This window comes from Diadema antillarum, unplaced genomic scaffold (assembly GCF_040938485.1).
Source record: "Diadema antillarum isolate AM-2024a unplaced genomic scaffold, OU_Dant_1.0 seq00000343_RagTag, whole genome shotgun sequence".
Taxonomy (NCBI): Eukaryota; Metazoa; Echinodermata; class Echinoidea; order Diadematoida; family Diadematidae; genus Diadema; species Diadema antillarum.
In genome coordinates this window covers 1,243,814-1,255,065 of record NW_027271355.1, presented here as the reverse complement: position 1 = coordinate 1,255,065, position 11,252 = coordinate 1,243,814, and the positions used below count along the sequence as shown (strand labels likewise).

At 41.1% G+C, this 11,252-nt stretch overlaps 1 protein-coding gene across 1 annotated transcript; it reads left to right on the top strand.

Moving 5' to 3' along the window:
• Positions 1-2,113: 2,113 nt before the first annotated feature.
• LOC139730934 (four-jointed box protein 1-like) lies at positions 2,114-8,076 on the top strand. Its single transcript, XM_071641817.1, has 5 exons — positions 2,114-2,141; positions 2,736-2,919; positions 6,379-6,531; positions 7,190-7,365; positions 7,838-8,076. The coding sequence occupies exons 1-5, from the start codon at positions 2,114-2,116 to the stop codon at positions 8,074-8,076; spliced, it is 780 nt and encodes a 259-aa protein (XP_071497918.1).
• The last annotated feature ends 3,176 nt before the right edge of the window (positions 8,077-11,252 follow it).

The following is an 11,252-nucleotide window of genomic DNA, read 5'->3' as shown; positions in this document are numbered from 1 at the left end:
ATTTTTATTTCATTTCCCCAAAAGTATACATTAAAATATTACATTTGCATCTGATAGAGTATAATTCATCATATATATATATATATATATATATAATGCGATTTTTGTGTGTTCGAGTGAGATTACTGCAGAGGATTTTCATATAATCACTCATCAAATTTACACATTTTTATACAATTTTGGGTTTTTTTCGGACATTAATTTTGTTTTGTTTTTGCAAATTTCCTTAGATCACAGAGAAACTAAAGGTGATTTGTCCAACATTTTCAAGATACAGTGACGCTCCCTTTTCCTCTCTTCCATTCGTGACTATAGCCCAAACAAATTTCATACCATAATCCATTTTGTTGTAAAGGTCGTAAAAGAAAGTTTTTCGTCTTTGGGAAAAAGTGTGTGTGTGTGGGGGGGGGGGGGTGGTAGAGGTTCTCTATGCTTTCTAGCTCAAGACGGTTAAAGCATTGTATCGCTTGTTGCTGCTTCTATTCATGACGAACATATTTTTAATCGGCCTGTTACCATGACATACATGGTATTCATGTTTATGATTCTCTTCCATTATTCCATGATCTTTCTTTTTCACATTTAGAAACATGCTTCAGGATCACCTGCAGTCGTGCGTCGCTGACCAACGATGAACCCTTAACAGACTGGAGCTCGAGATGGTCCATTTCACTATGATCATCCTCAGATTTTTACTGTCGCTGAATACAATTTCATTGGTTATTGGAAATACGCCACAGAACAACCTTCAGGAGTGCGCCACCAGCGTTCCATCTCATGGACAGGCGGGACGCTCGCTGTACGCGGGCGAGAATTCCGGCGCGCGCGTAGCTGCTGATCATTGCTCCAGCCATGATGCAAAGGAAAAGTCCGGGAGCCCACCACCAAATAGACTGCACCCCACCAACGAAAGCCGCAGTAGCGGGCACGAGCTCAACTCCAGCGGGTCTGGACCGAGTCGTGTAGACACTGAGCCGCTACCAATGCAGCTGAACACAAGTCATCAGCACAACCCGAACTCCGTTTTGAAAACACCGGCACCATCGACAGCCGGTCAGCCAAGAGAGCACGCGGCTCCGTGTTCGATGTCGCCTGGACACCAATCTCAGCTGCACGAGTATCAAAATGAATTCTGCCAAGGTGCCACAAACAGCATTCATGCGGTTGACAACGATATATATTGGTCAACAATCGTCGAGGAAGCCATGCCAAAAGGTAAAAATCTATATATCTTTTTTATTGTTTCAGTTAATGCTATTACCATCTGTCCATGTCATGCAAGTTGGCTCTCATAGTGTACGTATAAGAGTCAATCAAAACAAACAGAAATTAAGAGTTTTCATCAGAAATGTACCCTTTAAGAATTACCAGTGTTAGTTCAATGCTAATGGAGACTGGTATCATATCATTTGAATTCTCCTGCAAATATAAGAGATTGTTTAATATTCGACGAATCCACAATGTTGACGTAACTTCCCTCAGGTACATAAGTTTTGACGAGGTGAATTTGAATTTACACCACTTCTTCTTCTTCTTCTTCTTCTTTTTCTTCTTTATTCTTCTTTCCATCGTAAAGGTCTTGATGACACGGAAGAACAAGCTTGGACGCAGCGCATGCGGAATCAAAAGATTGTAAAGGTGAATAGCGCCACCAGGGAGAAGTGCGGATCGAACATGAACAGGCACGTGGAATTCGAGAGCGGTGCAGCCGCGTGTGCCCGCTATCGCGGAGCTAATATCGTTTACATACTTGGTAAGCGTTACAGGAAGACCGTGGGAGTCGGGAATGGCAGCGCTATGCAAAGCCGTTATGGCCTATCGATTATATCCCCATTCCACACAGATTTTTCTCATCTTTCACATATCGGAAGTACATTTCGTTGCTTCCGGCTACCCACCGATGTGCATCGAATCGCATTCTGATCAATTCGCATGAATCCAATTTGGTTTGTAGACATATCAGTCAGTTTCAGACGTGTGGTTCGTGATCTTCATCCGACGATCTTGCCTCATCGGATCACTGTCGGACAAGTCCGACACTGACATCAATAAATAGTCGACCAACGGTTAACAAATCGGATTCATCAGACTGTGATCCGATACACTTCGGTGGATGCCGGGAAGCGACAAACTTTTGCTGAGTGACCGATGAGAGAAAATCTCTGTTGAATCGGGGTATCAAGAATCGCTTTCATGCGGAGAGTGTGTATAAAATCTGTCAGTGAGATTGTACGCAATGTTGTTGTTGTTTTTTTCGGGGAGGGGCGACTTTGCGAGCGAAGGATGCCAATCGTTTTTGTGTCAAGTTGTATAAACGTTCTTCTTCTGAATGAATGCTATTCACCAAATTTTAGATTTTGCTGTTGTTATGATTATTCCGTTAAAAAGAAAACAAAAATGAATGAAATAAAAACAGGCAACTGAAAAAGACATTAAAGTCGAAGCACAACATGACGCAAGCCGTATTAGCCGACTCGCTTTGGCATTGCCCACTCTGTCTGTATTCAAAAGTATGACACTACTGACGACTCCTAAAAGTTCTTGGAAGTATTTTCTATCGTTATATCGAAATTTCGTTGTACAGTATTTCGTTCAACAATAACTATACATTAAAACCAGTAGATGGTTATTTGGGGACCTGGATTCTTCGTTGTAACGAGAATTTCGTTATAACCGTGTTCGTTATTACGGAAGTTCACTGTCTTATGTAACTCTTTCCTTATTATCGGCGGCAGGTGAGGTGTTCTCGTACCACCTCGCTCGACTCCTGGGCCTACGCAATGTTCCTCCCGTTGTCTTGTCCCGCGTGTCCTTCAACAGTTCGTCGCAGTGGTCGACTGTCGTAGATGAGGTGCAAGAAGCAGGGTGGACCGACGATTCCTTAGCTAGCCTGAGTCTGTGGGTTGACGACCTGGGACCGTAAGTCAGCTACCCATAGCATGGCATTTATAAGTATGGCGTCGCACTGTCCTGGAGTTGACACGAGATAGTAATAAAAAAAATAACATGGATTTTTTGTTATTACTTCGAGCGAATTTAGCCCCAAACATGGCCAAAAGCCAATAATCAGCCGAAGGAAGTACCGAAAGCCTCATGACCTCACCAGCACAATTCATGAGGGCTACACGAAAAGAAGTTCACCCAAAGGATACACGAAGGAAACGCAATCCCTATATACACTGAGCTTGCCAAGCATAATTGCTCATAGAGTTGCCGCAGGACGCATGGTACCTAAGAATCCCCATCAACAGTCGTACGATGGCTCAAGATGCCCTCATGAAGTATGACCCGATAATTAAACAATTAGAGCAGAATTTGAATGCATCCTTACATCATGTGTCCATTTTGACTCAATTTTAGAACAGCGTGACGCCTGCTTTAGTGGTGTCCGATTATCCCTGTCTGACCAGGGAGGTGAGACTCACCTCCCTGTTCTGAGCGGCTTGTGCCGAAAGGGTGGGTTGGGTGGTGGCGCGTCGCGTTAATGGGAACACCACCCTTCGTCCAAAGCCCCTCCGGTTTTGACGAAAGGGTGCGTTGGGAGCGTTGGGTCGCGTCGCGTTGACTGGAACCTCACCCTTCGTCCAAAGCCCCCCCCCCCCCCCCCCCCCCCCGGTTTTGCCGAAAGGGTGTGTTGGTACTTTTTCTCATGTAATATTAAAGGACGAGTCTTGAATTCATATTTAACCTTCAAACAACCATTTCAAAGAGGCGATCATCCGGATCGGTTTACACTCTATTACCACTTGGTCTACAGCCAGTTGGTCTAATAGACTGTTTAATATCAGTTGGTCTAATAACCAGATGGTCTAGTCATCATTTCGTCCAACTACTGTTTGGTCTAATTGTTATTTGGTTTAATTACTATTTGGTCTACAGTCAATTCGTCTAATAATAGCCATTTGGTCTATTTTTGGTCTAACACCAATTTATATCATCAAATACCTATTTGGTCTATCATGAGTTGGTCTAATTCCATTTCGTCTAATCACCAAATGGTCTAAAATAAAACCAAATTTGTCCAATATAAATTTGGTGTACACATCATTAATTTTGGTCCATTGCCCAGTTGGTCTAGCCTCTGTCTATCATCATTTAGTCTACACCCATTTAGTCTAATAACCATTGATCTTATTGTCATTTGGTCTAATAGCCAGCCTCCTGGTCTAATCAGGTACCATTTGGTCCAATCATCGTTTCGTCTATATGACCAACTGGGCTATTTTTTATTTTTATTTATTTATTTATTTATCTATTTATTTATTTATTTTTAATTTTTTTATTTTTTTTATTATTAATTTTTTTTTTTTTTTTTTTTTGGGGGGGGGGGCTTTTTCTACGACTACGGACTACCCTCTGACACTGCATTGAGGGAGAAAACAGATGTTCATGCACATGAAATAAGATTAGGGTAAAGTTCAGGGTCCCTCGCCCCTCCCCCATGGTGCCAGGCCAGCACCCCCAGCAGCTGGACTATACAGTATGTCCCCAAAAAAAATTACAACGGGGCCCTCCGCAATGATATCTTTAAGAATAGTGAATCAATCTAAATACAAATTCAGGGTATGAAACTACAGTGCACTCCCGTTATAACGAACACGGTTATAACGAAATTCCGGTTATAACGAAGTAAAAATTTTGGCTGCAATGCCATCCACTCTATGTATTTCTATTGTTTATTTGTTCGGTTATAACGAAATTCCGATATAACGAAAGAAAACTGCTGGTCCCGAGGACTTCGTTATAACGGGAGTCCACTGTATAACTCATTGCCAACATCTTACAGAAAATCCCATTCGATTTGCTTCAGTGGTCAAAGAGTAATGAGGAATTTTGTAGAGGATGTCGGGAATCCCTTCTGTCCAAATTCTGTCTATTATTCACACACAAGAGCACTGAATTGCTAAAATTGGAAGAATCAGACTCATGACATGCTTTAGAACAATCCACATTTCTCTGTGACCGCTTAACCAAATTGATTGGGGTTTTCTGCAAAATAGAGCTAAGATGTTATATTTTAAGACCCTGAAGTAGCACTTAGACAGGTTGATCATATTGGGTGCTATCAATTTGAAAAGCTGATTGTAATTTTTGGGGCGACTTACTGCAGTATGTCCCCCAAAAAATTACAATAAGATTTTCGCATTGATAACGCCCAATATGATTAAATTTCTAAATGCTACTTCAGGGTCTTAAAATGTCACATTTTAGCTCTATTTTGCAGAAATCCCCATTCAATTTGACTAAGCGGTCACGGAGAAATGTGGATTGTTGTAAAGCATGTCATGAATCGGATTCTTCCGAGTTTAGCATTTTGATGATCTTGTGTGTTAATAGCAGACAGAACTTGGACAGAAGAGATTCCCGACATCCTCCACAAAATTCCGTATTTCTCTTTGGCCACTGAAGCAAATCGAGTGGGGTTTTCTGTAAGATGTGGGCAATGAGTTATAGTTTCATGCCCTGAATTTGTATTTAGATTGATTCACTATTTTTAAAGATATCATTGCGGAGGCCCCCGTTGTAATTATTTTTGGGACATACTGTATATAGATAAGCCACTAATTATCCACATGATCCATGCCCTGTAATGTAAAACAGAAATGGATATTAGACCAAATGGATATTGGACCAAATGAACATTGGACGAACTAAGTATTAGATCAGCACGATAGCCTCTTTGAAATGGTTGTTTGAAGGTTAAAATATAAATTCGAAACTCGTCTTTTAATAGTATATGAGAAAAAGTACCAACGCACCCTTTCGGCAAAACCGGGGGGGGGGGGGGGGGCTTTGGACGAAGGGTGGGGTTCCAGTCAACGCGACGCGACCCAACGCCCCCAACGCACCCTTTCGGCAAAACCGGGGGGGGGGGGGGGGGGGGGGCTTTGGACGAAGGGTGGTGTTCCCATTAACGCGACGCGCCACCACCCAACCCACCCTTTCGGCGCAAGCCGTTCTGAGCAAGGGAGTTTGGACAGTGGGGATAAGGCCTACAACGGTTTTCTGTACCAATCGACACTCAGAGCAAACAAACAGTTAATGTAATGTTTAAACGTCTTACTCTATCGTCAATGTGCCTGAAAAATATAAAAAGCGTTGTTTTCCATGCTATTAACGACTTAAAAATATCAAATCTAACATAGTTTCCTTATGAGGAAAAGTCTTCGTTTGCGAATAAAGTAGTATTTGATGATGATGATGATAATGATATTTCTAGTTGCCGTGTCAGACACAATGACTAGTTGGCCCATATTCAGAGATGCCGACGTGACATCATTGGCGTTCCATTGGGTTCGGAGCCTCAAGATGATCGATGATTGTCATCCAAAGCTGCCAAAGCCTTCACATTTCTCTCTCACTTGTCTTCATTTACAGCACCAAGATTCCCAAAATTCTCAGCGAGAACCAGAAATCTGCACTTACGCCCTCTACGCCTGGATTTTCACAACTCAACATCACCCAGCTGATGGAGTTGGCTCAGTATTCGGACCTCTTTGTCTTTGACTATCTAACAGCTCACATAGACCGGTGGGTTGAAGACTTTTCAGTTTTGCATTGATGTCATTGCACAACATCAGATAGGGAAATGCAAGATTTTATCCATAGCGAATGGAAAAACTTGCTGGCAAAAAAAAAAAAAAAAGAAAAAGAAAAAAAAATGAGCGAACTTTATTGCGTCAATTTAACTCTAATTCTGGTACTAACTTCTGCTTGAAATATACACGAATATATTTCCGCACCGTTACATTTCATGTCATTTCAGTTAATGATTTTCAATTTTATTTCTCTACTTTTCAATGAAAAATGCATTAAATATAACAAAATAAAACAATGCGTGTTATCCAGTTTGGATGCGCAATTGAATATTGGAAAACAATAGAACATAATATTTGGTTAGTCCAAGAACATTGAATCGAAGTTAAAATACCAGTGAAATAAGACGGGAACTATATACTAAGAAGCAAGCTTGTAACAAAGCTTGCTTAAAATACGTTATAACCAACATACAAACAAACCAAAGATACAAAGCTTTATCAATATACCTCGAAATACTATTGTTTTTTCTATCGTTTGACACGGGTTTTTTTTTTGATTTTGTTTGTTTTTTGTCTTTTTCAAGGAAGATTTTTGGCACATTGTTGAGAAGACAATTTGCAAAAATTTTGCTCTTTTTGTTCTGCTGTAGCCTTGTAGTTCACAGGGAAGGCGTTCACAGCAGCGGTGACGAGTCCATTTACGGCCAGAGTCCCATACACAACCTGCGCAGACATCAGAAAGAGGGCGGGCTCTGGGTCGTGGACAACGAGAGTGGACTGTTCGCCGGTTACTCTTTCGTCTACAGCGGCAAGCACAAGTGGCAAGGTATACGGCTACTTTTGAAGTATGCCTATAATCTACGATATAGTCAGGTGGCTTAGTGAATTGCCATTACACGGCGGATGAAAGCACCAATTTGTTGATTTGGAGAGATGATCCTCAGGATGCTCTGAGCATCAATAATGCTCCAGGAATATTTACATTGCTTATGCCATTAAGATGCATGACACTTGTACACTTGTACATTTTTCCGATATTAATTTTTTTAAAATGAAAATCAATACTTCTGTTACTTTAATCGTTAGTACTGAAGGACATTAACCACAATCGAACTGGCACCATGTTTTATATCATGGTTCAGAGTAGAATAATAACAAAATAATCGAGGAATCGTTACACTACAAAATTAAGCAACATATTATTCACCCACTATATTCTTTCCGTTGACACCATCTTAACACATTCCCGACATGTCCACATATCGCCGATTTCTTTCCCCCTTTCCTTGCTCTTGAAGGTTTCGTAGAAGAGATACTGCACTCCGTTTGCATCTTTCGCCGCTCCACGGTTGCCATGGTGAATTCTCTGGCTGCAATGGAGGACCCGGGGCAGTTCCTCCTGCAGACGGTGTACGACGCGGAGCCAGAGCTTGTGGAGAAGAGCGAACACGCCGCATGGCTGAATATGTTGAGTCGCTTGAAGGGACGTATTGAAGCTGTGGCTCGGTGGATCGCCGATTGCCAAACTCGCCTCTAAAGGGCTTTTTACACTTGTAAATTTTTGCTTAGCCCCGGACCAACGGTGGGGCTAAGGGGGGGGGGGGGGGGGCCTTAGCCCCACCGTTGGTACGGGACTATCCTTAGCCCACTTTCTGTTTACACTCGTTTTTGCCAAAGTGGGCTAGCCCCACCGATAGTACGGTACTATCTGGCCCTGCAAAATAGCAGGGGTTAGCACCACAATTGCGGTGCTAGCACCGCAATTGCGGTGCCAAGCAAGTGAGTGTAAACAGAACGAAAAAATAATCCTGGGCTAAGCGACGGAGACGAAGTCCGACCCTCACTGACCAATCAGAAACGAGGTAATCAAGTGCTGCCGGTGCGTGCGTGTACGTGTACAGTACACAGCGTAATTATGAAAATTCATGTGGTTTGGAAAGTCCGGGGCTAAGAAATACGAGTGTAAAAAGTCAGTTTTCTCCTTAGCCCCGGACAAGAGATAGTACGGGACTAATTGGCGAGTGTAAAAAGCTGAAAAAATTGGTACGGGACTAACGATAGTCCTGGGTCAGAGAAAGTCCGGGGTTAAGAAACACAAGTGTAAAAAGCCCTTAAGATGGCGTTGATATCAAAGGCAGAGAGAAGGGGAAAGGGAAGGTGGAATTTCAACGAACTCACGCAGAGTTTGAGTGTGCCTTTAACCCTGCGTTTGTAGGTTACAGCAGATGACCGAAGGACAAGTGACATACCACAAAACCAACTTAAACTAAACTACACCAGAAAAAAAAAAATAAACCAAAAACAAATGCAGGTGTCACTGAAAGATAATACCCAGTAGTTTTTATTGTACCCGATTATGTCTTCCATTTGAAGATAGACTGAACACGAGTGTTGATTCTACTCTCACTGGCATACTGCAATATACTAATGGGGTAAATAGCAGAATGTTGTAGAACAGGAAACAACTGTTTTTTTTTTTTTTTGGTCTGGTTTTTTTTGTGGGGGGGGGGGGTTCCGAATGAATCATAAAAATTACAAAATGCTGCTATGTCGCCTATTATGTTGTAATATACTAATACATAAATAATACGTTGTACTGGTATCCAGTGCAAATGCTAGCAGTTGTCCTCGCATGGAAGTCAGGTAAAAAGACGACTTAGTTGTTGTTGTTTTTATAAAACACTGTTTTATTACTGCTCATTTCGCTTAAAAGAACATAACGCAAAAGAGTTGTTCATATGAAATGTAGATTTTTGTTCTGTTTTTCTTGATAAGTGCCTAGAGGTCGATTTGGTTTTGCGATGTAAGTATAGAGGTGGCGACGGAGAAGCGTTGAATTTGGTTTCTATTTGTTTAGAAGTAAATTATATGCGTTTCTTGACTTAGTTTGTATGATTCTTCATAAACGAACGCAAAGCTGGCGAGAATACGAAAAGAAAGTCAGGTAATTAACAAAGAGGTGATTTACCTAGAACTCCATTGGTCATCCAGCCACAAGTAGGCCTACAATCCCACTGCGGTAAACATGCAACATAAAACTTGTCAGTCCCTTGAAAATAGGTACAAGGTATGGAGTTACATTGTACCTATCAAGTGACATTGTGTTTGTTGACTTTTGTGCAACATTGTATTTATCTGATTTCGCCCTGTGTGACAACTTGTACTGTGGTAGGGTCTATGTATAATTCAGATGTTAATACATGTACTAAATTTCAGCTTGTTCAGAGACACAGTTCACATTTAATCATGAAAATCGTGTCACAAGAAATGTCATTGATTTCAAGGCGTTTGCGTAATCTTACACAAGTTCAGCAATTTATCACTCCAGATCTTCATTGAATGGCGATAGTTGAAACTCAGATTATACAAATGCGTGTTCCAATTTTGGAGGTATAGGCCTATACCATTTGCTCTTTTTTTCTTTCCTTTTTTTTTTTTTGGTCTTGGAAGTAAGTATAGTGTACATACCCAAATGCTATCATCACATATCAAGTAGAGACGTATTGTTAGATATAAATACATTTCCGCAGTCAGCTGAATTTTCCGTTTGGAAATATTGTACTCAGATACCAAGTACTTTTTTGATTATTGAATTTGTAGATATTTACTGGTCTTCCACAGCTATGTTTACAATTTTTCACATCTGTGTATTCAGGAATGTATGAAATATTCCAGATAATTCTTTATCTTATCATTGTGAATTTTGGAATCTAAACGTCGTCTTATTTTGTGGTCGTTGGGTGCGTGCGCGCGCGTGTGTGCGGTGATGTTGATAAGCAAACCATGTACTGCTGGGCGTTATATTGACATGAAAGGTTTACAGGTATGGTGGTAATGGTTTAGAGAAGAATAAGGAAGCATTGACGTAAAGGCTGTACGAATAAATGATCTACACATAGACGATAACCATGTACAGTATATTCATGACATTCCACTCTTTCTCCAAAGCATATCAGACCTCGATATACATCAATGCACGTACATTGTAAGAATAATTAATCTGATACTTGTACCATCTTCCTGCAAAGATTCTTGTGACATCAAGGAAACAGGAGGAATGCCACTTCAGTGTATATCTACCACAAAATGTGTTGAGAAAAACCAGAAATTAACACAAAAACATATGCACAAACTCGAAAAAATACTCAGGAAAGTTCGGTGAAACCGGGCAATGGCCACTTTGGTCACCTGATTGACATCTTTTACGCAGATTTCCGCGAAAGATAAGTGTTTCAGTCCATTCCATGTGATTTACCTGAATCCCCTCCCTTCATTGATACGTACCAGTGCTAACCTTGATACATTCATGTTACAGAATAATGCACACATTTTCCTTTCATGGAACACGACAATAATGAAATGAAAGTAACTGGAAAGTAGTGCCTAAGGAGCCGTATGTTTGCAACATTATATTCACGAGACCAAGATGGGTCTACAGCATTCCAGATGGCTCTACACTGCAGTAACGAAGACACAACTGTCCCAACAACAATCTGATCATGCTCTAATATCAATCTGTTACTTCTTCGTAAAGCTCTTTATTCCCCTACCCAATCCACTTTCAGTGAAATCTCTCTAAATCTCACTAAATCTCTCTCCATACCTAAAAAAGTCCTACAATAATAGTGATCAAGTCATTACAAGTTTCAAATGACACCCAGCCACAACTAGTCAAAGCTTCGATGGAGTGCATTGCTCGGCTACCAGGGGTTC

What these genes read in the sequence shown, in the direction of transcription:
- LOC139730934 (XM_071641817.1), top strand. Translation starts at nt 2,114, where the DNA reads ATGCCGGGAAGCGACAAACTTTTGCTGA. An exon ending in TGGGTTGACGACCTGGGACC is followed by an intron (nt 2,920 to 6,378) that starts GTAAGTCAGCTA and finishes CTTCATTTACAG; the next exon opens with CACCAAGATTCCCAAAATTC. An exon ending in CTAACAGCTCACATAGACCG is followed by an intron (nt 6,532 to 7,189) that starts GTGGGTTGAAGA and finishes GTTCTGCTGTAG; the next exon opens with CCTTGTAGTTCACAGGGAAG.